Genomic DNA, 26,124 nt, shown 5'->3' with positions numbered 1-26,124 from the left:
CATGATTTTGGAGCCCAAAAAAATAAAGTCTGTCACCGTTTCCATTTTCCCCCCATCTATTTGCCATAAAGTGCTGAGACCAGCTGCCATGATCTTCATTATTTGAATGTTGAGTTTTAAACCAGCTTTTTCACTCTCTTCTTTCACTTTCATCAGGAAGCTCTTTAGTTCCTCTTCACTTTCTGACATAAGGATGGTGTCATCTGTATATTAGAGGTTATTGATAGTTCTCCCTGCAGTCTTGATTCCAGCTTGTGTTGCATCCAGCCCAGCATTTCTCATGATGTATTCTGCATATAAGTTAAATAAGCAGGGTGACAATATATAGCCTTGATGTATACTTTTCCCAATTTTGAACCACTCCATTGTTCCATGTCTGGTTCTAACTATTGCTTCTTGACCTGTATACAGATTTCTCAGGAGGCTGGTAAGGTGGTCTGGTATTCCCATATCTTTAAGAATTTTCCACATTTTGTTGTGATGCACACAGTCAAAGGCTTTAGCATAGTCAATGAAGCAGAAGTAGATGGTTTTCTGGAATTCTCTTGCTTTATCTATGATCCAGCAGATGTTGGCAATTTGATCTCTGGAGAACTCCATGGACAGTATGAAAAGGCAAAAAGATACGACGTTGGAAGATGAGCTCCCCTGGTTAGAAGGTGCCTGATATGCTAATGGAGAAGAGAGGAGGGCAATTACTTCTGGCTCCAGAAAGAATTAAGAGGCTGGGCCAAAGCGGAAACATTTCTAAGTTGTGGATGTATCTGGTGGTGAAAGTAAACTCTGATGCTGTAAAGAACAATATTGCATAGGAACCTGGAATGTTAGGTACATGAATCAAGGTAAATTAGACATGGTCAAGCAGGAGAGGGCAACACTGAACATTGATATTTTAGGAACCAGTGAACTAAAATGGACAGAATTGGGAGAATTTAATTCAGGTAACAATTATATCTACTACTGTGGGCAAGAATCCCTTAGAAGAATTGGAGTAGCCCTCATAGTTAACAAAAGAGACTGAAGTGCAGTACTTGGGTGCAACCTCAAAAATGACAAAATGATCTCAGCTTGTTTCCAAGTAAACCATTCAACATCACAGTAATACAAGTCTATGCCCCAACCACTGATGCCAAAAAGGCTAAAGTTGACCACGTTTATGAAGACCCACAGCACCTTCTAGAAGTAACACCAAAAAAAGATGTCCTTTTCATCATAGGGGATTGGAATGCAAAAGTAGGAAGTGAAGAGATACCCAGAATAACAGGCAAGTTTGGCCTTGGTGCGCAAAATGAAGCAGGGCAAAGGCTAGCAGAGTTTTGTCAACAGAAAACACTGGTCATAGCAAACACCTTTTTTCAACAACAAGGGACAACTCTACACATGGACATAACCAGACGGTCATACAGAATTCAGATTGATTATATTCTTGGCAGCTGAAGATGGAGAAGCTCTATACAGTCAGCAAAAACAAGACAAAGAGCTGAATATGGCTCAGATCATGAGCTCCTTATTGTAAAATTAAGGCCTAAATTGAAGAAAGTAGGGAAAACCACCAGAGAAGGCAATGGCACCCCACTCCAGTACTCTTGTCTGGAAAATCCCATGGATGGAGGAGCCTGGTAGGCTGCAGTCCCTGGGGTCGCTGAGGGTCGGACACGACTGAGCGACTTCACTTTCACTTTTCACTTTTCACTTTCCTGCATTGGAGAAGGAAATGGTAATCCACTCCAGTGTTCTTGCCTGGAGAATCCCAGGGATGGCGGAGCCTGGTGGGCTGCCATCTCTGGGGTCGCAGAGTCGGACACGACTGAAGTGACAGCAGCAGCAGGGAAAACCACTAGATCATTCAGGTATGACCTAAATCAAACACCTTAATGATTATACAGTGGAGGTGACAAATAGATTCAAGGGATTAGATCTGGTAGACAGAGTCCCTAAAGAACTGTGGACAGGTTTGTAACATTGTACAGAAGGCAATGACCAACACCAACCCCAAGAAAAAGAAATGCAAGAAGGCAAAGTGGTTATCGGAGGAGGCTTTACAAATAGCTAAGGAAAGAAGAGAAGCGAAAGTCAAGAGAGAAAGGGTAAGATATACCCAAATGATTGTAGAACTCCAGAGAATAGCAAGGAGAGATGAGAAGGGTTTCTTAAGTAACCAATGCAAAGAAATAGAGAAAACAATAGAATGGGAAAGACTAGAGATCTTATCAAGAAAATTGGAGACACCAAGGGAACATTTCATGAAAATATGGGCACAGTAAAGGACAGAAAAGGCTAGGACCTAAAAGAAGCAGAAGAGATTAAAAAGAGGTGGCAAGGATACACAAATGTATACAAAGAAGGTCTTAATGACCTGGATAACCACGATGGTGTGCTCACTCACTTAGAGCCAGATATCCTGGAGTGTGAAGTCAAGTGGGCCTTAGAAAGTATTAGTATGAAGAAAGCTAGTGGAGATGATGAAATTCCAGCTGAGTTATTTAAAATACTAAAAACAATGATGCTGTTAAAGTGCTATACTCAATATGTCAGCAAATTTGGAAAACCCAGCTATGGCCACAGGACTGGAAAAGGTCAGATTTCCTTCCAATCCCAAAGAAAGGCAATGCCAAAGAATGTTCAAACTACCGTACACTTGTGCTCATTTCACATGCTAGCAAGTTAATGCTCAGAATCCTTCAAGTTAAGCTTCAACAATATGTGATCTGAGAATTTCCAGATGTACAAGCTGGATTTAGAAAAGGCAAAGGAACCAGAGATCAAATTGCCAACATCCGCTGGATCATAGAAAAAGCAAGGGAATTTTAGAAAAACATCTACTTTTGCTTCATTGACTACACAAAAGGTTTTGTGTGGATCACAACAAACTGGAAAATGCTTAAAGAAATGGGAATACCAGACCACCTTAGCTGCCTCATGAGAAACCTCTATGTAGGTCAAGAAGCAGCAGTTAAAACTGGACATGGAACAACTATGTGGTTCAAAATTGGGAAAGGAGTGTGACAAGGCTGTATATTGTCACCCTCCTTATTTAACTTATAGGCAGAGTACCTCATTTGAAATACTGGACTGGACGAATCACAAGCTCTAATCATGATTACTGGGAGAAATATCAACAACCTCAGATATGCAGATGATACCATTCTAATGGCAGAAAGTGAAAAGGAACTAAAGAGCCTCTTGATAAGGGTGAAAGGAGAGTGAAAAAAACTGGCTTAAAACTCAACATTCAAAAAAACTAAGATTATAGCATCTGGTCCCATCACTTCATGACAAACAGAAGGGGAAAAAGTAGAAGCAGTGACAGATTTTTTTTCTTGGGCTCCAAAATCACTGCGAATGGTGATTGTAGCCATGAAATTAAAAGATGTTTGCTCCTTGGAAGGAAAACTATGACAAACCTAGACAACATATTAAAAAGCAGAGACATCATTTTGCTGACAAAGGTCTGATAGAGCTATGATTTTTCCAGTAATCATGTACAGATGTGAGAACTTGACCATAAAGGAGGCTGAGCACTGAAAAACTGATGCTTTTGAATTGTGGTGCTGGACAAGACTCTCGAGAGCCCCTTAGACTGCAAGGAGATCAAATCGGTCAATCCTAAAGGAAAACAACCTTGAATATTCACTGGAAGGACTGTTGTTGAAGCTGAAGCTCCAATATTTTGACTGCCTGATGAGAAGAAATGACTTGTTGCAAAAGACCCTGATGTTGGAAAAGATTTAGGTCAGGAGGAGATGGGGGTGGCAGAGGATGAGATGGTTAGATAGAATCACCATTGAGTTGGAAGATAGTGGAGGACAGATGAGCCTGGTGTGCTGCAGTCCATGAATTCCCAAAGAGTTGGACTGGACTTGGCAACTGAACATCAACAACAGCATATATAATTAAATCACTCTACTGTACCTGGATCTAACACAATATTGTAAATCAACTATACTTCAATATTTAAAAAAGAGATAACACAAGAGGTAATTACAAGAGGTAATAAGTCCTGACAAGAATGTGGAGAAAAGAGATTAATAATAAATTATTATTGGTACAGGCCTTATAAAAAGTAGTATTGCAGTTTCTCAAAGTATTAAAAATATAACTAGCTTATGCTCCAGCAATTCCACTGCTGGGTATATATATCTATCAGACATGAAATCAGGATCCTGAATATGTATCATCACTCTCATGTTTCTTTCAGCATTATTCACAGTAACCAAGATATGGATGTAACCTAAATGTCCCTCAGTGGATTAATGGGTTTAAAATGTAATATTTTTATATACAGATACAATGGAATATTGTTCAGCCTTTAAAAAGAAGCAAATCTTGCCCGTTGGAATAACATGGATGAACCTGGAAGACATTATGCTAAATTAAATAAGCCAGACACAGAAAGACAGTACTGTATGTCCTAATTTATATGTGGCATCTAAAATAAACTCAATCCCCAGGAGAAGGAAATAGCAACCCACTCCAGTATTCTTACCTGGGCAATCCCACGGACAGAGTAACCTGGTGGGCTACAGTTCATGGGGTCACAAAGAGTTGGACCCCAAACTTCTTATCACTAAGAGTTGGACCCCAAACTTCTTGAAGGGGTTAGACTGCAAGAACTTGGACTGCTACAACAAATCCATAAATTGTGTGAATTAAGAAAATCTGTCACAGTTCTGGAGTTTAGAATTCCAAAATCAGTGTATTGGCAGGGCCATGCTCTCCTGAAGCCTCTAGAAGAGAATCCTTCTTTACCTCTTCTTAACTTCTAGTGATTACAGGCATTCCTTGACATTCCTTCACTTGTAGACACATCATTCCAATCTCACCCTCTGTCAGCACTTGCGGTTCTCTTCTGTGACTGTGTCTGAATTTCCCTCTTCTTATAAGGACAGTAGTCACTGGTTTAGGGCCTACTCTAATCCATTTTGTGTGTGTGTGTGTGTGTGTGTGTGTGTGTGTGTAAGTCGCTCAGTCTTGTCCGACTCTTTGTGACCCCATGGACTGTAGCTCGCCAGGCTCCTCTGTTCACGGAATTCTCCAGGCAAGAATATTGGAGTGGATTGCCATTCCCTTCTCCAAGGAATCTTCCTGACCCAGAGATCAAACCTAGGTCTCCTGCATTGTGGGCAGATTCTTTACCGTCTGAGCCTCCAGGGAACCCCAATCCATTATGACCACATCTTAAATTGATTGCATCTATAAATATCCTATTTTCAAATAAGATCACATTAACAGATACTAGGAATTTGAACATATTTTGGCAAGGGACATAATTCAGCATACCACACATACTAACTCAGGGTTGTATGCATCAAAGTTTCCTTATACAATAAGATGCACATAAGGAATATAAATCCCATTTCCTCTACTGCTAAACCAAAACAATGTCCATTTTATATATGTTTATATTATGTAGCCAATTGTACCGTGAAATTCAGTATTCTACTCAGAGTTCTTCATTTCTTCCATTTGTCCCATAGAATCTTGATCATTATAGGAGAGCTCACTTGTAAGTCTATACTGGAAGGGTCTGTTTAGGAAGTTGTCTCCTACCGTAGACCATGAGCTCCTTGAGGGCAAAAACTATGGATCATGCATCTCTGCATCTCTAGTTCCTAGCTTCATAGATGACACAAAGTAGCTCTTAGTAATTATTGGAGGAGAGGGGGAAGCTGGAAGGAAGGAAGGTACTTGTAGAGTTATAATCTAGTGGCTTGAGAAATGGAAAGGTGCTGGTTGCTCAGTACGTCAAGACCAAGTCTATTTCATTTCCTCATGACTCTACACTCTCTACTCTGATCTTCTTGGAACTTTGCCAGGGTCTCAATATGCAAAAAATAATACAATCACAAAGTGACCTCATACTAGATGAGCCTTTGTCTCATCCAAGTAGCTTTTCCTTCCAGAAGCTTCCTAGTCAATCCAATAGCAATTTAGCACATAAATAGCATGTCAGAGAGGGAAGCAGGGTTCAAAGAGTACCATATACAGGCTATGTTTTAGATGACTAATTCCTATAAATTAATCAAAGTTGAAGACTAAATGTGCTAGGTCCCTTAATAGTGCCCTCTCTCCTCCCCCTCTTTTTTTTTCTCTCTCTCCTATCCTTCTCTCTCTCTCTCAGGGACCACTATCAGGAAGACTGTGTATTTCATTTTAAGGTCTTATGCCTTTACATGCCTAAATGATTATAACATCAAGAATAAATAGCTGAATATGTATGCCTATGTCTACATTCCAGAGGAAGGCAGAGAAAGAAGAGATCAGGCATACACAGGAATTAGAGAAAAGGTGGAAGTGTCCTGTGGAATGTACACCCAGAATAAATTGGAAGGTTTTTGGTGCCCACCCCTCCCCTTCTCCTTTTAACCCCAAAACTAGTTGCTGTTATACCCTGTACCTGCCCAACAGTCATGAGAAATAGGCTGTGTTAAACAAATGCAGCATTTACAGGCAGGTTAATAGTAAACATCAAATTCAATACCATGAAAGAGGGACACCAAACAGAATGCTGTTTCAAGAAAGCAGAGACTTTGTCTTATTCATCACTATATCCCCAGTGCCTTGAAAAGTGCCAAGCACATAGTAGTTACTTGGTAAATATTTAATGAATTTTGAATGAATTAAATTGATTAACCAGAAAATTTCTATAGGCAGTCAGAGCATGGTATTCAGAAAAGAATGCTTTGGCCAGAAGCTTCTGAAATGAAACTATTGTCCCAGCAATGCAATTTTCTACTCACTTGGCAGCACTAAGCCAGGAAGGGTAACATATATCTCCAGGAGGAAGCTAAAGCCTGACAAGTATTCCTTAGCCCAGGGTCAGAGCCCTACTTCCTCCCTTTCTTGCCTGGTCAGAGGATTTGGAACCCATGCGCCCTGCACTGGGAGTGTGGAGTCTTAATCACTGGACTGCCAGGGAATTCCACCCCCCTTATTCTTTTTCCCTTTCCAAAACCACTGGGAAAAAATAGAGATGGGAGGTTTATTAAGTGTCAGCTCAACTTTGATACTTACTTTTCACATGCTCTGGCACCTTATATAGATGGCCATTTCACCCTTAGCATCAGGTTTTCTGGCCTTCTCTAATCCATCTCTGTGATTAACTCTCTATTCTTTGTTCTCTTTGCTTTATTTTAGATACCTGCAGCAGAAAACAACCCTTTTCTTGTTGGAATGCACTACTGGTATTCGAGCCACAGTCCCCGGACCCAGCACTGCAATGTTTGTCGGGGGAGCATTCCTGCCTTATCTCAAAATGTTATCATCTGTGAAGGTAACTTTCTGATTCCTTTAGGAAGTGGAGCTCAGTGGGTGGAGAGAGGGGTGGAAAAGTTCATGTGGCTTTAGTATCATTGACTCAAACCACATCGCTGAGTCTAGTGTAAGATTAACCCTGATATTTAACAGACTGGGAAAAGAATATGGGAGGAAACTGGCATGAGGAAGAATTTTCATGAATCAAAAGAGAGGGTTGGATCTGGGAGGACTGGACAATACAGTCACATGGTTGAAAAAAAAAAAAAAAACAGAAAATCACCTCTTTTTTATCATCAATTTCCATTAAAGTTGGGTAGTAGAAAATTTGGCCAGGAAGAATAAAAAGAAACTGAAATATATGGAAAATAAGCCTTTGGAGTTAAGTCATAACTACTTAGATGCATCTAGGTTCTAACTTTTAGAGCAGCTTAGGGAAAAAAAATTAGAATCTTCATTGTCAGCAGATTAACATCCATCTTTTTTCTTCTTTTTACAGTGTGCAAAGTAAAGTCTCACAGATTATGTGCTTTAAGAGCAAACAAAGATTGCAAATGGAATACATTATCCATTACTGATGACCTCCTCATGCCTGCAGATGAAGTAGTGAGTACCAGCCATGCTTTCTCGTAATCACCCTTTTACATCTCCCCTTCAGTCAGGACACAGACAACCCAAGTAGGCTTGTTCCCTAAGCTCATGATCCAAACAAATCTATAAGAATGAAAGCCTCCTCCCATCTCCCACCTGTCATTGGTCACTAGCATTGAAGTAGGGAGAGCAGGACAATGGAGAACTTCCTTAGGGTTATCTAGTGTCCTCCGGGGGGTAGTACAGTTATTCCAGCTGGCCTTCCTCTCTTTATATCTCTAACTTCTATATCTTGTCTCTTTCTATCCTTCAGAAAACCATGCCTCATCAGTGGGTAGAAGGAAACATATCTGCCAGTTCTCAGTGCGCAGTATGTCATGAGAACTGCGGCAGTTACCAGAGACTTCAAGATTTCCGGTGTCTCTGGTGTAATTCTACGGTAAGATTCTTCTCATCTCCTTGATACTTAGAGAATTGACTTCTAGAGAAGGGGTGGGTTGGAGGTTGATTGTGCCTACATATAGATAGAAATCTCAGTGACCCTTACTCAGAAATAGATTATACAGATTCTATAGTGTAGAACTCAATATCCTACCTTTCCAAAATTGGCTATGGAATCTTTGAAAGAAAGATGTAATACTCCCTCTTATCTTTGAGGGTCTTAAATGATGAAGCCTGCTAGCAAATGGGAAGAGCTGAACTCTTTTATGACATTATGGTCAATTAAAAAAATTGTTCTCAGTATACCCTTAAGAAACATCCTGCTTTCCTCATTTACCATTTCCTAGGAAATTTTAATCTTTGTTAATTAATAATGGTTAATAATATTAGCACATTATTACTGCCACTATATATTATTTTATATACACAACCTCATTTAATCTTACAACAACCCTAAACCAACCCTCATTGTCCCCATTTACAGAAGGGGAAAGTGAGGTTCAGAAAAGTGAAGTGATTTGCTCAAGGTCATGCAGCCAGTAAACAAAACAGTCTTGATTTATACATAATTGTGCAAAAAACTATGTTCTTAACTACAACATTACCATACCTTTAAACCAGTGGTTCTCAGTTGGGGTTATTTTCTCCCACCCCCAGGACACATTTGACAATGTCCAGAAAATTTTTTGTATCCAATGATATTCTGATGGAATTTTTCTATTTATTGAAGTATAGTTGTTTTATAATATTATATAAATTTCAAGGGTACAAAATGATGATTCACAATTTTTAAAGTTTATACTCCATTTATGCATATTATAAAATATGGTCTATATTCCCTGTGTTGTTCTATATATCCTTATAGCTTATTTATTTCATATATAATATTAGTAATTTGTACCCCTTAATCCCCTACCCCTATCTTCACCTCCCCTCTTCCTTCTCCTCACTAGTAAACACAAGTTTTTTTCTCTATACCTGTGAGTCTATTTCTTTTTTGTTATATTCACTAGTTCATTTTTTAGATTCCGTATGTAAAAGATAATATACAGTATTTGTCTTTCTCTGTCTGACTTATTTCACTTAGCATAATACTGTCAAGGTCCATCCATGTCAGTGCAAATGGCAGATTTTCATTCTTTTAAATGTCAGAGTACTATTCCATTATATATAACAGAAAAAAAAATGAACTTTTTAGCTCTCCAACCTTTATATATCTAACAATTGTTCTTTATCAATTCATCTGTTGATGGGCACTAAGTAAGGATGCTTCCATATCTTCACTGTTACAAAAAATGCTGCTGTGAACATTGAGGTGCATGTATATTTTTGTTTTTTTGTTTTTGTTTTTTTTAACTTTTTTTTAAATTTTATTTTATTTTTAAACTTTACAATATTGTATTAGTTTTGCCAAATATCGAAATGAATCCGCCACAGGTTTACCCGCGTTCCCCATCCTGAACCTTCCTCCCTCCTCCCTCCCCTACCCTCCCTCTGGGTCGTCCCAGTGCACCAGCCCCAAGCATCCAGTACCGTGCATCGAACCTGGACTGGCGACTCGTTTCATACATGATATTGTACATGTTTCAATGCTATTCTCCCAAATCTCCCCACCCTCTCCCTCTCCCACAGAGTCCATAAGACTGATCTATACATCGGTGTCTCTTTTGCTGTCTCGTACACAGGGTTATTGTTACCATCTTTCTAAATTCCATATATATGCGTTAGTATACTGTATTGGTGTTTTTCCTTCTGGCTTACTTCACTCTGTATATTTTTGAATTAATGTTTTCTTCAGATATATAGCCAGAAGTAGGATTGTTGGATCCTAGGAGCCTAGCAAGCTATAGTCCATAGGGTCACAGAGTTGGACACAACTGAAGCGACTGAACATGCGTGTGGTACCTCTATGTTTAGTTTTTTGAGGAACCTCCATACTGTTCTCCATAGTGACTGTACCAGTTTACATTCCCACCAACAGTATACTAGGGTTCCATTTTCTCCACATCCTTGCCCACATTTGTCATTTGTGGTCTTTTTGATGATAACCATTCTGACAGGTGTGATGTGATATCTCATAGTGGCTTTGATGTGCATTCCCCTGATAATTAGTGATATTGAGCATCTTTTCATGTGCCTGTTGGTTTTCTGTATATCTTCTTTGGAAAAATTGTCTATTTAGGTCTTCTGTCCATTTTTTTATTGGAAGATAATTGCTTTAGAATGTTGTGTTGGTTTCTACTGTACAAAAACGTTCATCAGCCATAAATATATATAGGCTCCCTCTTGAGCCTCCCTTCCATTTTTTAATTTGGTTGTTTTTAAATACTGAGTTGTATGAGCTATTTATATATTTTGGCTATTAACCCCTTATTGGTCATATCATTTGCAAATAGTTTCTCCCATTCTGTCGGGTGTCTTTTCATTTTGTTGATGGTTTCCTTTGCTATGCAAAAGCATTTAATTTTAACTGGACCCCATTCATTTATTTTTGATTTTATTTCCCTGCCTTAGGAGACAGATCAAAAAAAATTTGCTATAATTTATGTCAAAGAGTGTTTTGCCTATATTCCTTTCTAGTAGTTTTATGGTTTCAGTTCAGTTCAGTTCAGTTCAGTCGCTCAGTCATGTCTGACTCTTTGCGACCACATGAATCGCAGCACGCCAGGCCTCCCTGTCCATCACCAACTCCTGGAGTTCACCCAGACTCATGTCCATCGAGTCAGTGATGCCATCCAGCCATCTCATCCTCTGTCGTCCCCTTCTCCTCCTGCCCCCAATCCCTCCCAGCATCAGAGTCTTTTCCAATGAGTCAACTCTTTGCATGAGGTGGCCAAAGTACTGGAGTTTCAGCTTTAGCGTCATTCCTTCCAAAGAAATCCCAGGGCTGATCTCCTTCAGAATGGACTGGTTGGATCTCCTTGCAGTCCAAGGGACTCTCAAGAGTCTTCTCCAACACCACAGTTCAAAAGCATCAATTCTTCGGTGCTCAGCCTTCTTCACAGTCCAACTCTCACATCCATACATGACCACAGGAAAAACCACAGCCTTGACTAGACGAACCTTTGTTGGCAAAGTAATGTCTCTGCTTTTGAATATGCTATCTAGGTTGGTCATAACTTTCCTTCCAAGGAGTAAGTGTCTTTTATTTTATTTTTTTTTATTTAACTTTACAACATTGTATTGGTTTTGCCATATATCAAAATGAATCTGCCACAGGTATACAGTAAGCATGTTTTAATTTCATGGCTGGAGTCACCATTTGCAGTGATTTTGGAGCCCAGAAAAATAAAGTCTGACACTGTTTCCACTGTTTCCCCATCTATTTCCCATGAAGTGATGGGACCGGATTATATTTAGGTCTTAAATCCATTTTGAGTTTACTTTTGTATATGGTATGAGAAAATGTTCTAATTTCACTCTTTTACATGTAGTTGCCCAGTTATCTCAGCACCACTTAATGAAGAGACTGTCTTTTCTCCATAGTCTATTCTTGCTTCTTTTTTTGTAGATTAACTTATCATTAAGTGTGTGGGTATATTTCTGGGCTCTTTATTTTGTTCCAATGATCTATATATCTGTTTTAGTGCCATTACTATTGCCTATTGCTCTGTGTAAGGTCTGAAGTTAGGGAGTATTTCTTTCTCAAAAATGTTTTGGTTTTCAGGGTCTCTTGTCCCATATAAACTTTTAGAATTATTTGTTCTGGTTCTGGAAAAATGCCATTGGTATTTTGATAGGGATTGCATCAGACCTGTAAATTTCCTTGGGTAGTATGGTAATTTTAACAATTTTAATTCTTGCAATCCATGAAAAAGGTATATCTTTCTATCTGTTTGTATTGTCTTTCATCAGTATATAAGTACAGGTCTTTTTACCTCCTTAGATAAGTTTATTCTTACATCTTTGATTCTTTTTAATGTTATAGTAAATAGGATTTTCCCATAATTTTCTGATGGTCCATTGTTAGTGGATAGAAATTCAACAGATTTCCATATATTAATTTTGTATCCTGCAACTTTACCGAACTTATTGATGAGCTCTTGTTTTCGGATGGTGTCTTTGGGATTTTCTATGTATAATATCATGTCATCTGCAAATAGTGACAGTTTTACTTCTTCCTTTCTAATATGGATTCCTTATAATTATTTTTCTTGTCTGATTGCCATGGCTAGGAATTCCAATACTATGTTGAATAAAAATAGTGGGAATGTCTTTTCCTGATCTTAGGGGAAGTGCTTTCAGCTTTGTGCTACTGTTGAATATGATGTTAGCTGTGGGATTATCATATATGGCCTTTATTATGCTAAGGTATGTTCCCTCTATACACACTTTCTGGAGAGTTTTTATCACAAATGGATGTAGACTAAAGAAAGCTGTGTGCCAAAGAATTGATGCTTTTGAACTGTGGTGTTGGAGAAGACTCTTGAGAGTCCCTTGGACTGCAAGGAAATCAAACCAGTCAATCCTAAAGGAAATCAGTCCTGAATATTCATTAGAAGGACTGATGCTAAAGCTGAAGCTCCAATACTTTGGCTACCTGATGCAAAGAACTGACTCATTGGAAAAGACCCTAATACTGGGAAAGATTGAAGGCAGGAGTAGAAGGGGATGATAGAGGATGAGATGGTTGGATGGCATCACAAACTCAATGGACATGAGTTTGAGCAAGCTCTGGAAGTTGGTGAAGGACAGGGAAGCCTGGCATGCTGCAGTCCATGGGGTCACAAAGAGTTGACCATGACTGAGCGACTGAACTGAACTGACTGAATTGAGAATTCACCTGTGAAGCTATCTGGTCTTGGACTTCTGTTTGTTGGAAGTTGTTTCATTACTGATTAAATTAAATTATTGGTAGTTAATCTGTTCATATTTTCTATTTCTTCCTGGTTCAGTCTTGATAGATGGTACATTTCTAGGAATTTGTCCATTTCTTCTATATTGTCCATTTTATTGGTATATAATTATTTGTGGGAGTCTCATTATCTTTTGCATTTCTATGGTATCAGTTGTAACTTCTCCATTGTCATTTATAATTTTATCAATTTGGGCCATCTCTCTTTTTTCTTGATGAGTCTGGCTAAGGGTTTATCAATTCTGTTTATCTTTTCAAAGAACTAACCTGTAGTTTTACTGATCTTTTCTATTGTATTTTAGTCTTCATTTTGTTTATTTCTACTCCAATCTTTATGAATTTTCCTCTACCAACTTTGGGGTTTGATCTCTCTTTCTACTTCCTTTAGGTGTAAGGTTAGTTTCTTTGAGATTTTTCTTCTTTCATTAGGTAAGCTTATATCACTATAAAATTGTGTCTCATATATTTTGGATTGTGTGTTTTCATTTTCATCAGTCTCCAGACATTTTTTTAAAATTTCTGTTTGAGTTCTTCAGTGATCTATTGGTTGTTTAGTGACATATTATTTAGCCTCCACATGTTTCTGTTTTTTCACAGGTTTCTTTCTTTCTTTCTTTCTTTCTTTTTTTTTTTTTTTTTTTTTTGCTTTTAGTTGGTTTCAGTTTCATAATATTGTGAAAAGAAAAGATGCTTTATATGATTTCGGTTTTCTTAAGTTTACCAAGGGGCCTCCCTGGTGGCTCAGATAGTAAAGAATCAGCCAGCAATGCAGGAGACCCAAATTCAATCCCTGGGTCTGGAAGATCCCCTGGAGAAGGGAATGGCTACCCAATCCAGTATTCTTGCCTGGAGAATCCCATGAACAGAGGAGCCTCGTGGGCTACAGTCCATGGGGTCACAAAGAGTTGGACATGACTGAGCAACTAAGCACATATACACATGCAAGTTCACTGAGATTTGTTTTGTGATATAGTATGTGATATATCCTGGAGAAAGTTCCTTGTACACTTGAAAATATGTGTATTCTGCTGTTTTTTGATGGAATATATATACATATATGTTCCACTTTCTCTAATATGTCTTTTAAGTGTTTATTTCCTTTCTGGATGATCTGTTCCTTGATGCAGTGGGGTGTTAAAGTCCCCTCCTATTATTGTGTTGCTATCAGTTTCTCCCTTTATGTCTGTTAATATTTACTTCATGCATTTAGGTGCTCCTATGTTGGGTGCATATATATTTACAACTGTTATACCTTCTTCTTGGAATGATCCCTTTATTATTATGTACTATCCTTCTTTCTCTCCTGTAATAGCTTTTGCTTTAAAGTATTTTTGCCTGATATAACTATAGCTATCCCCTTTTATTTTCCATTTGCATGGAATAATGTTTTCTATCCCCTAACTTACAGTATGTGTTTGTCTTTAAATCTGAAGCGAGTCTCTTTTAGGCGATATATACAGGTCTTGTTTTTGTATCCATTCAGCCACTCAATATCTTATGATTGGAGCACGTAGTCCTTTTACACTGAAAGCAAATACTGATAGGTATGTACTTATTGCCATTTTGTTCATTGTTTCTGGTCATTTTTAGTACTTTTTGTTCTCTTCTTCCCTTACTCTCTTCTCTTATGATTTGATGACTATCTTTAGTGTTATGTTTGGATTCTTCTGTTTTGTCTTTTGTGTGTGTGTACCTATTATAGATTTTAAATTTTTGGTTACCATGAGGTTTATATCTATATCTATACTTAATTGTTTTAAGTTACTGATCTCAATTTCAAATACATTTTAACAATCCAACATTTGTACACTCCTCCCTTCACAGTTTACTGCTTTTGACATCACATTTTATATTTAACTCTTGTGTAATCCTTAACTATTTATTGCAGATATAGATTATTTTATTCCTTTTTTCTTTTAACCTTCCTACTTTCTATGTGGTTGGTTTTCTACCTTTACTGTATATTTATCTTTTAACAACGAGCTTTTTCATTTTGTAATTTTCATGTTTCTAGTTGCGGGCTTCTGTTTTTCACTTAGAGAAGTCTCTTTAACATTTGTACGACTTGTGTGGTGGTGCTGAACTCTTTTATCTTTTGCTTGTATGTATAGCTTTTCACCATTCCATCAATCTAAATGAGAGCCGTGCCAGGTAGCTTATTCTTGGTTATAGGTTTTCCCCTTTCATCACTATAAATATATCATGCCACTCCCTTCTAGCCTGCTGAAAAGTCCACTGGTAGACTTATGGGAGTTCCCTTGTGTGTAATGTGTTGCTTTTCCCCTTATTGCTTCTATGGTGGCTCAGATGGTAAAGAATCTGCCTGCAGTGCAGGATACCCAGGTTCAATGCCTGGGTTGAGAAGATCCCCTGGAGAAGGGAATGGCAGCCCACTCCTGTATTCTTGCCTGGAGAATTCCATGGAGAGAGGAGCCTGGCAGGCTACAGTCCATGGGGTCGCAAAAAGTCGGACATGACTGAACATGACTTTCACTTCACTTCATTTTCATTTTTTCCATTTTAATTACAGTGTATCTTGGTGTGTCCCTCTTTGGTTTAATCCTGTATGGGTCACTCTGCACTTCTTGGATTTGAATGTCTATTTACTTTCCCAAGTTAGGGAAATTTTCAGCTATTATTTCTTCAATTATGTTCTCAGCACCTTTCTCTCTTCTACTTCTGGGTTCCCTATAATGTGAATATTAGTGCTCTTGATGTTGTCTCAGAGATCTCTTAAACTGTTCTTATTTCTTTTCATTCTTTTTCTGTTCAGCATCAATGATTTCTGCTACCCTGTATTCCAGCTTGCTGATCCATTCCTCTGTATCATTTAGTCTACAGTTGATTCCTTCTAGTGTATCTTTTATTTCAGTTATTATATTCTTCATCTGTTTTTGGTTGTTCTTTATATTTTCCAACTCTTTGTTAAAAACTTCTAACTTTTCAACTCTGTGCATCCATTCTTCTCCCAAGTCCTTTGATTATTTGTATGATCACTACCCCAAACTCTTTTTTAGTTAGATTGGCTGTCTCCACTTCACTTAGTTTTTCTTCTGGGATTTTGTCTTGTTCCTTCATTTGGAACATGTTTGTCTGTCACCTCATTTTGCCTAAGTTGTTGTTTGTATATATACGGTAGGTTAGTTACATTTCCCAACCTTGAAAAAGTAGCCTTTTGTAAGAGACATCCTCTGTGTCCCAGAAACACATTCCTCTCTTATCACCAGAGCTAAATTCTCTAGGGGTCCCCCCTATGTGGGCTACATGGGTCTTTCTGTTGTGGTGGGCTGACTACTATGGGTCGTCTGGTAGTCATGGCTGACCTTCAGTCCAGCTGGTTGACAGGTTTTGCCTCATGTGGGTGCTGCAGGACCAAGTCACTAGGCGGCTGGCTGTGAAACAGCAGGGGGCCCTAGGACTAGTGCTGGCTTACTGGTGGTCAGAACCAGGGTCCAAGAGATCCTGGGGCTGTTGCCAACAGACTTGTGGTTGAAGCCAGGTCCTCTGACTAGTGGTGGCCCACTAGCAGAAAGAACTGAGTCCTGAGGTCTGGCTTCAGGGCCCCACAGCTGGTGTTGGACTCCAGTGGGTAGGGCCAATTTCTGACACAACTGGCCTGGGGTGTCTTGAAGCTTGTATTGGCCTGCTAGAAAGCAGGACTATGGCCCAGTGGTCCCATGGCTGGTGCGTCTGCAGGCTGTGAGGCCGTAGTTCTCTTGTGGGTGGTGTCTGTCCACTGATGGGTAAGGCTGGTCCTGAGGCTAGAGCAGTCTTGCTGGTGGGTGGGTCCAGGCATTCTAGAGCTGGTGCCTGCCAACTGGTGGGTAGAGGTCAGTCCCAGGTCTCTGGCTGCCAGACTCTTAGGGTTCCTGGTCTAGTACCTTCAGACACTGGCGTGTGGGGACACTCCCTGGGCCCTCTGGTGGGCAGGGCCATGTGTAGGGGGCTGTTTGTGGGTTCAGAAGATCTTAAGGTAGCATGTGTGCTGGTGGATAGGGCTTGCCCTGAGGCATTCTGGTACTGATGCCTATGGACTGTTGAGTGGGAGTGGGAAGGGTCCTGAGATTAGTAAGATGTAGGGATGATTCCAAAATGGTGCTTGCTAGCTCCAGTTTCCCCATGGTAGAGCAAGCTTCCCAAAATGGCTGCAACCATTGTCCCCAGAGTGAACTCCACTTGCCACCTGCCTCTCCAGGAGAATCTCCAAGATCATCAGTTAGGTCTAACCGAGGCTCCTTTCAAATTACTGCTTCTACCCTGGGTCCAAGAGCATATGAAATTTTGTTGTGTCCTTTAAGAGTAGAGTCTCTATTTCCCACAGCCCTCTGAGACTCCTGAAAGTAAGCCCTGCTGACCTTCAAAGACAAACATCTAGGGGCTCATCTTCCAGGGCAGGACCCCCAGACTGGGTAGCCTGATATGGGGCTCAGACCCCTCTCTTCTTGGGGAGAACTTCTACAATTGTAATTCCTATTTGTTGGTTGCCCACCCAGAGGTATGAAAATTGACTATACCACAACTCCACCCCTCCTACCCATCATGTTGTGATTCCTTCTTTATAGTTTTAGTTGTGTTGATAGAAGATCTTTTCTGATAAGCTCCAGAATTTCTCATGGATGGTTGTTCTGTAAATAGTTGTATTTTGGTGTGCCCAGTGAAAGGAGGTGAGCTCAGGATCTTTCTACTCTGCCATTTTGGCTGATGTCTTTGTCTGGAGATATTTTTATTGTTACAGTGTCTTTGTATAGAGATATTTTTATTGTTACAACTCAGGGGGAAAGGATGTGCTGCATACTTCTAGTGAATAGAGGCCTAAGATTCTGCTAAACTTCCTGCAATACACAGTATAGCACAAAGAACTATTTGGCCCAAAATATCAGTAGCAATGATATTGAGAGACCCTGATCCAGTCTTTGTAGCCTTTTATATGCTTCTTTAAAACCAATCATTCTAAACAAGAAGAAATGAAAGTATGAGCTTCTTAGAAGATTTTGGTTTCCTCTGCCTTGCTTCTGCCAGTGGACATCATCTTTGTAATTTCCTTCTGCTCTGCTCCAGTTTACCATTATCTCCTGGAAGGAAGCTTCAGCCCTCATCAGGTGTCCTGATTTTTGCACCTGCCCCCCAGGGAACACCTCTAGATCACCTGGATCTGATGACCAGCAGGATTTTTGCTCAGAGGTCCCAACAAATTGTAACAAATGAAGAAAGAGTTCTTATAGCTGCCACCACCAGGGCACAGCAAGAAGCACAGATTGAGGAGCCCAATCTTTCTGCAAAAGAGGTCTGTTATCTTATCTTCATCCTAGCAGCCTGAGGAATAGACTTTTAATTAAACATATATCTAAGAGCCAACTCTAATCCTTTCCACAGACCTTAGAAGCAGGTGCTTTTTCACGCTCTCTTTTTTGACATGATCCAAAATGCTAGTATCTCCTGGAGAGGAGCTGTTACACATGTTTTGTGCCCAAGTGTTTTGTGATTTCTGCCCAAGGGACAACTCTTGATTGCCTGGCTCTGGTGGCAAATCCAGCTTTCATTTTGGGGTCCCATGGGACTGTAACAGAGAGAGAGTTTTTGGCCAACCACCACCCGAAGGGCACACACAGACAGTAGGCTGAAACACAACTCGTCTTTCTGTGAAAGAGGCTTATTTGCTTGTCCTGGAACTTTGGCATGGAGAGCAGGCTTCTGGCTTCACACACATCTAAGAATCTACTGAGATGCTCTTTGAGGATGGTGGATGCCACAATTCTGCTCTCCCTATGATTTACAACAGGTCATGGACATCTACTGGAAAGGGGCATGTATACTCATCTGGCACCCCAGTTTTTGCAAATGCCACACAAGTGACACTTATAGGTCACCCAACTCTGGTGACCAGTGGGACTTACATATTCAATCCCACAGAACTATATGTATTGGCATACTCTAAAACCTATGGCCTGAGGACCCAGCTACCAATTAATCTGAATCTAGGTACTTATTGAGCTATTCTCCTTTGGGACACTGAGGTTCAGTTCAGTTTAGTTCAGTGGCTTAGTTGTGTCCAACTCTTTGCAACCCCATGGACTGAAGCACACCAGGCCTCCCTGTCCATCACCAACTCCCAGAGCTTACTCAAACTCATGTCCATCGAGTTGGTGATGCCATCCAGCCATCTCATCCTCTGTTGTCCCCTTATCCTCCTGCTTTCAATCTTTCTCAGCATCAGGATATTTTCCAATGAGTCAGTATTTCGCATCAAGTGGCCAAAGTATTGGAGTTTCAGCTTCAGCATCAGTCCTTCCAATGAATATTTAAGACTGATTTCCTTTAGGATTGACTTGTTTGAGATCCTTGCAGTCCAAGGGACTCTCCAGAGCCTTCTCCAACACTACAGTTCAAAAGCACTAATTCTTTGGTGCTCAGCTTTCTTGTTTTCTCACATCCATACATGGCTACTGGAAAAACCATAGCTTTGACTAGATAAAACTTTGTCAGCTAAATAAATAAATAATTTTTTTTAAACAAACAAACTTTGTCGGCAAAGTAATGTCTCTGCTTTTTAATACACTGTCTAGGTTGGTCATAACTTTCCTTCCAAGGAGTAAGTGTCTTTTAATTTCATGGCTGCAATCACCATCTGCAGTGATTTTGGAGCCCCCAAAAATAAAGTCAGCCACTGTTTCCACTGTTTCCCCATCTATTTGCCATGAAGTGATGGGACTAGATGCCATGATCTTAGTTTTCTGAATGTTGAGCTTTAAGCCAACTTTTTCACTCTCCTCTTTCACTTTCATCAAGAGGCTCTTTAGTTCTTCACTAGTTGGGACACCCCAAATATTGTGATCAATTAAAAATAAAATAGGCTGCTTGGAAAATCATAAAAGCTTGAGAAACAACCAAGACCTAGGGAAAGGTTGAACAATAAGATTCATCCTCTATGAGGCCACTTCCCCAAGACTGGTAGAAGTAACTGTTTTATATAATGCTAAAAAAAAAAAAAAAAAACAGAAAGCCAAGGAAAATGAAGAAACAGAGGAATATGTTCTAAATGAAATAACAATAACATAAACAAGTTCAGAAAAAGTCCTTAATGAAACAGAGATAAGTGATTTACCTAATCCAGAATTCAAAATAACAGTCATAAAGATGCTTACCATGCTGAGGGAAAAAAATGGATGAACACAGTGAGAACCTCAACAGAGAGATGAAAATTATAAAAAAGTACCAAATGGAAGTCATAGAGCTGAAGAAAACAATTAAAGTGAAAAATACACTAGATGGTTTCAACAGCAGACTAGATGAAACAATAGAAAAGATTAGAGAACTTAAAGACAGAGAAATGGAACTCATCCAATCAGAGTGACAGAAAGAAAAAAAGACTGACAAAAAGTGAAGATAGCTCAAATAATGTATGGGGCAACATCAAGCAGACAAACACTCACATTATAGGGGTAATAGTAATAGAATAGAGACAGAAAGTGGCAGAAAACTTACTTGAAGAAATGATAGCTGAAAACTTCCCTAACCCAGGAAAGGAAACAGCCATCCAGACCACTTAGCCCAGAAAGGGCCAAATAAGAGGAACTCAAATAGACCACACCAATATACATTGGAATTAAAATGTCAAAAGTTAAGGACAAGGAGAGAATCATAAAAACAGCAAGAGAAAATAGTTATGTACAAGGTAACACCCATAAGACTATGAGCAGATATTTCAGCACAAAATTTGCAGGCCAGAAGGGAATTGCACAATATATTCAAAATGCTGAAAGAAAAAACCTTCCAACTCTGCCAGAAAAAGCTGTCCTTCTGAATTGAAAAAGAGAGAGTTTTCTAGACAAGCAAAGGTTAAAGGAGTTCATCACCACTAGACTAGCATTACAAGAATATTAAAGGGAAATTAAGCTGAAATTAAAGGGCACTAACATGAAAACACAGGAAAGTATAAAGTTCACTGGTAAAGGTAAATATGCAATAAAATTCAGAATAATCTAATGTTGTAAAGGTTGTACATTGATCACTTATAAAACTAGTATGAGGTTTCGTGAAAAGATGCTCAATGTTGCTCATTATTAGAGAAATGCAAATCTAAACTAAAATGAGATATCATCTCACACCAGTCAGAATGGCCCTCATCAAAAAGTCTACAAACAATAAATGCTGGAAAGGGTGTGGAGAAAAGGGAACACTCTTGCACTGTTGGTGGGAATGTAAATTGATATAGCCACTATGGAAGATGGTATGGAGATTCCTTAAAAAACTAGGAATAAAACCACCATATGACCCAGCAATCCCACTCCTAGGCACATACCCTGAGGAAGCCAAAATTGAAAGAGGCACATGTATCCCATTGTTCATTTCAGCACTACTTACAATAGCTAGAATATGGAAGCAACCTAGATGTCCATTGACAGATGAATGGATAAAGAAATTGTGGTATATATATACAATGGAATATTACTTGGCCATAAAAAGGAATGCATTTGAGTCAGTTCTAATGAGGTGGATGAACCTAGAACCTATTATACAGAGTGAAGTGAGTCAGAAAGACAAAAATAAATACCGTATTCTGAAAGGTCCATCTAGTCAAGGCTAGGTTTTTCCAGTGGTCATGTATGGATGTGAGAGTTGGACTGTGAAGAAAGCTGAGCACTGAAGAATTGATGCTTTTGAACTGTGGTGTTGGAGAAGACTCTTGAGAGTCCCTTGGACTGCAAGGAGATCCAACCAGTCCATTCTAAAGGAGATCAGTCCTGGGTGTTCTTTGGAAGGACTGATGCTAAAGCTGAAACTCCAATACTTTGGCCACCTGATGCGAAGAGTTGACTCATTGGAAAAGACTCTGATGCTGGGAGGGATTGGGGGCAGGAGGAGAAGGGGACGACAGAGGATGAGATGGCTGGATGGCATCACCTACTTGATGGACATGAGTTTGAGTAAACTCCGGGAGTTGGTGATGGACAGGGAGGCCTGTCATGCTGCGATTCATGGGGTCGCAAAGAGTCGGACACGACTGAGTGACTGAACTGAACTGAACTGAACTAAATACATATATACAGAATCTAGAAATATGCTACTGAAGAATTTACTTACATGGCAACAGTGGAGAAACAGACATAGCGAATAGACTTATGGACATGGGGAGAGGGGAGGAGAGGGTGAGATGTATGGGAAGAATAACGTGGAAACTTACATTACCATATGTAAAATAGATAGCCAATGGAAATTTTCTGTATGGCTCAGAAATCTCAAACAGGGGCTCTGTAACAACCTAGAGGGGTGGGATGAGGAGGGAGATGGGAGGGAGGTTCAAAAGGGAGGGGTATATGTATACCTATGGCTGATTCATGTTGAGGTTTGACAGAAAACAGCAAAATTATGTAAAGCAATTATCCTTCAATAAAAAGTAAATTAATTTTTTTTAAAAACTAGTATGAAGGTTAAAAGACAAAAGTAGTAAAGAATAACAACCATAACTACAAAGAGAAAGAAGTAAACTGTGGAAACAAAAACATAAAAGTTGTCGAGGGAGAGTAAAAATGTGGACCTTTAGAAGGCACTCAAACTTAAATCATTATCAACATAAATTAGACTATTTTAAGTCCTTGTGTGTAAACCTCATGTTAACCACAATGCAAAAACCTATAGTAGATACACAAAAGATAAAGATAAAGGAATCTAAGCATACCACTATAGAAAATTATGAAATCACAAAGGAAGAAAGCAAGGGAAGAAGAATGGAACAAAGGAAATACATCCAGCGAACAATTAATAAAATAGAAATAAGCATGTACCTATCAGTAATTACTTTCAAAGTAAGTGGTCTAAATTCTCCAATAAAGAGATAGAAAAACATGGCTTATCTCTATGCTTCCCACAAGAGACTCACCACAGATATAAGGATGAAAGGGGGTACTTTGTGCAAATTTAATGCAAAAGAAGGCAAGGGCAGCTATACTTATATCAGGCAAAATGGACTTTAAAACAGTGACTGTAATGAGACAAAAACTGGCCATCATATAATGATAAAGGGGATAATCCAAAACAATCCTAACAAAAGGATATAGTATTTGTAAATATTTATGCACTCAACATAGAAGCACCTAAATTATAAAGTAAATATTAACCAACTGAAAGGGAGGGATGTACAGGGTATATTAAGAGCAGGGGATTTTAATATCCCATTATCATTAATGGATAGATCATCTAGAAACAAATTTCAAAGGAAACTGGCTTTAAATGATACGTTATATCAGATACATACAGAATATTTCATCCAAAAGCAGCAGAATACAAATTCTTCTCAAGCACACATTGAACATTTGCGAGGATAGGTCATATGTAAGGCCACAAACAAGTCTTGATAAATTTGAAAATATTGAAATAATCTTTCCTAACCACAATAGTATGAAACTACAAATTAATTACATGAAGAAAACTGGAAAATTCACAAAGATGTGGAGATTAAACAACATGCTACTGAAAAACCAATGGGCAATGAATAAATCAAAAGATAAAAACAACTTTGAGACAAATGAAAAATTTTTTTAAAAAGCATGCAAAAACATATGGCATACTACAAAAGCAGTTCTAAGCAGAAAGTGTGTTGTGTTTAGTCTCTAAGTTATGTCCAACTCTTTCTCAGCCCTATGGACTGGAGCCCACCAGGCTCATCTGTCCATGGGATTTCCCCAGCAAGAATACTGGAGTGAGTTGCCATTTCCTTCTCCAGGGGATCTTCCCAACCCAAGGATCAAACCCACATTTCCTGCATTGGCAGGCAGATTCCTTACCACCAAGCCAACAGGGCAGCCCATAAGAAGAAAGTACATCATGATAAATGCCTACATTAAGAAAGAAGAAATTTTTGAAATAAACAACTTAACTTTGTACCTCAAGGAATTAGAAAAAATGAAAATATAGAGCCTAAAATTGGTAGGAAGAAGGGAATAATAAATATCAGAGTTGAAATAAATGCAATAGAGACTAAAAAGAAAGCAGAAAAAAAAATCAGTGAAATTAAAACAAGCAGAATCAACAAATTATTAGCTAGACATACCAAGAAAATAAGAGACAGGATTCACATCAATAAAATCAGAACTGAAAGAGGAGAGATTGAACCAACACCTAAGAAATAAAGGATCATAAAGACTACTGTGAACTATTTCTCAAGTGGAAACATAAGAGATGGACAAATTCCTAAAAACATAGACTGAATCATGAAGAAATAGAATATCTGAACAAACTGATTGCAAGTAATGAGACTGAGTCAATAATCAAAAAATCCCCACAAAGACAAACATGCAGAAACAGATGGCACTTGGCTGTTGAATTCTACCAAACATTTAAAAAAGAATCAATAGCAATCCTCAAATTCTTCCCAGAAAATAAAAGAGGAAGGAACATTTCCAAACCCATTTTACCAGGACAAAATTACCCAGACAACAAAACTGGACAAAGATGATACAAGAAAAGAAAATTATGGAAACAATACCCCAAATGAACACAGATGCAAACATCCTCAACAGAATATTAGCAAACTGAATTTAAAAATACCTTAAAAGGACCATATCCCATTTTCAACTGAGATCTATTCCAAGGATGCAAGGATGATTCAACATCTGCTCATAAAACAATGTGATACATTAATACAATGAAAGACAAAAATCATACAATCATCTCAACTGATGTAGAAAAAGCATTTGACAGAATTCAACATTCGTTTATGATAAAAGCCCTCAATAAAGGGAGTATAAAGGGAATGTACCTAGACATGATAAAGGCAATATATGACAAATTCTCAGCTATCATCACATTAAATTGGAAAGGCTATAAAGTTTTCCTCTCAGATCAGGAATGAGAATGGACAAGGATGCCGATTCTTGCCACTTTTATTCAACATGGTGTTGGAAGTCTTAATCACAGCAACTGAGCAAGAAAAAGTAACAAAAGGTAACAAAATCATGAAGAAGTAAAACTCACTTTTTGGAGATAATGATGTATTTTTTCCTTGCAATTTTATTGAGATACAATTGACATACATTCATGAAAAGATGGGCACAATAAAGGACAGAAATGGAAAGGACCAAACAGAAGCAGAAAAAAATTAAGAGGTGGGAAAAAAATACACAGACGAACTATACAAAAAAGGTCCCAATGACCCAGATAACCACAATAGTGTGGTTACTCACCTAGAGCCAGACATCCTGAAGTGTGAAGTCAAGTGAGTCTTAAGAAGCATTAGTACGAACAAAGCTAATGGAGGTGATGGAATTCCAGCTGAGCTATTTCAAATCCTAAATGATGATGCTGTTAAAGTGTTGCACTCAATATGTCAGCAAATTTGGAAAATTCAGCAATGGCCAGAGGACTAAAAAAGGTCAGTTTTCATTCCAATCCTAAAGAAAGGCAATGCCAAAGGATGTTCAAAGTACTATACAATTGTGGTCATTTTGCCTGCTAGCAAGGTTATTCTCAAAATCCTTCAAGCTAAGCCTCAACAGTACATGAACCAAGAACTTCCAGATGTACGGGCTGAATTTAGAAAAGGCAGAGGAACCAGAGATCGAATTGCCAACATCTGTTGGATCATAGAAGAAGCAAGAGAATTCCAGAAAATCATTTACTTCTGCTTCATTGACTATGTGAAAGCCTTTGACTATGTGGATCACAACAAACTGTGGAAAATTCTTCAAGAGATGGGAATATCAGACCATCTTACCTGCCTCCTGAGAAGCTGGTATGCAGGTCAAGAAGCAACAGAACTGGACATGGAACAATGGACTGGTTCAAAATTGGGAAAGGAGAGGTCAAGGCTACATATTGTCACCCTGCTTATTTCTATGCAGAGTACATCAAGCAAAATTCTGGGAAGGATTAATCACAAGCTGGAATTAAGATTGCTATGAGAAATTTCAACAACCTCAGAAATGCAGATGATACCACCCTAATGGCAGAAAATGAAGAGGAACTAAAGAGCCTCTTGATGAAAGTAA

General features: G+C 38.8%; 1 protein-coding gene across 1 annotated transcript in view; it reads left to right on the top strand.

The window, feature by feature from the left end:
* Nucleotides 1–26,124, top strand: part of DGKK (diacylglycerol kinase kappa) — a 175,701-nt gene that overhangs the window by 63,559 nt on the left and 86,018 nt on the right. Inside the window, exons 5-7 of the mRNA XM_070365432.1 lie at nt 7,138–7,273; nt 7,754–7,860; nt 8,159–8,284. Of these exons, the coding sequence (XP_070221533.1) occupies nt 7,138–7,273; nt 7,754–7,860; nt 8,159–8,284 (369 nt within the window). The remainder of the gene's footprint in view (nt 1–7,137; nt 7,274–7,753; nt 7,861–8,158; nt 8,285–26,124) is intronic.

The sequence above is a fragment of the Bos mutus genome, chromosome X, assembly GCF_027580195.1.
Source record: "Bos mutus isolate GX-2022 chromosome X, NWIPB_WYAK_1.1, whole genome shotgun sequence".
Taxonomy (NCBI): domain Eukaryota; kingdom Metazoa; phylum Chordata; class Mammalia; order Artiodactyla; family Bovidae; genus Bos; species Bos mutus.
The sequence above is the reverse complement of the archived record's forward strand: the minus strand, read 5'-3'. Positions and strand labels throughout refer to the sequence as shown.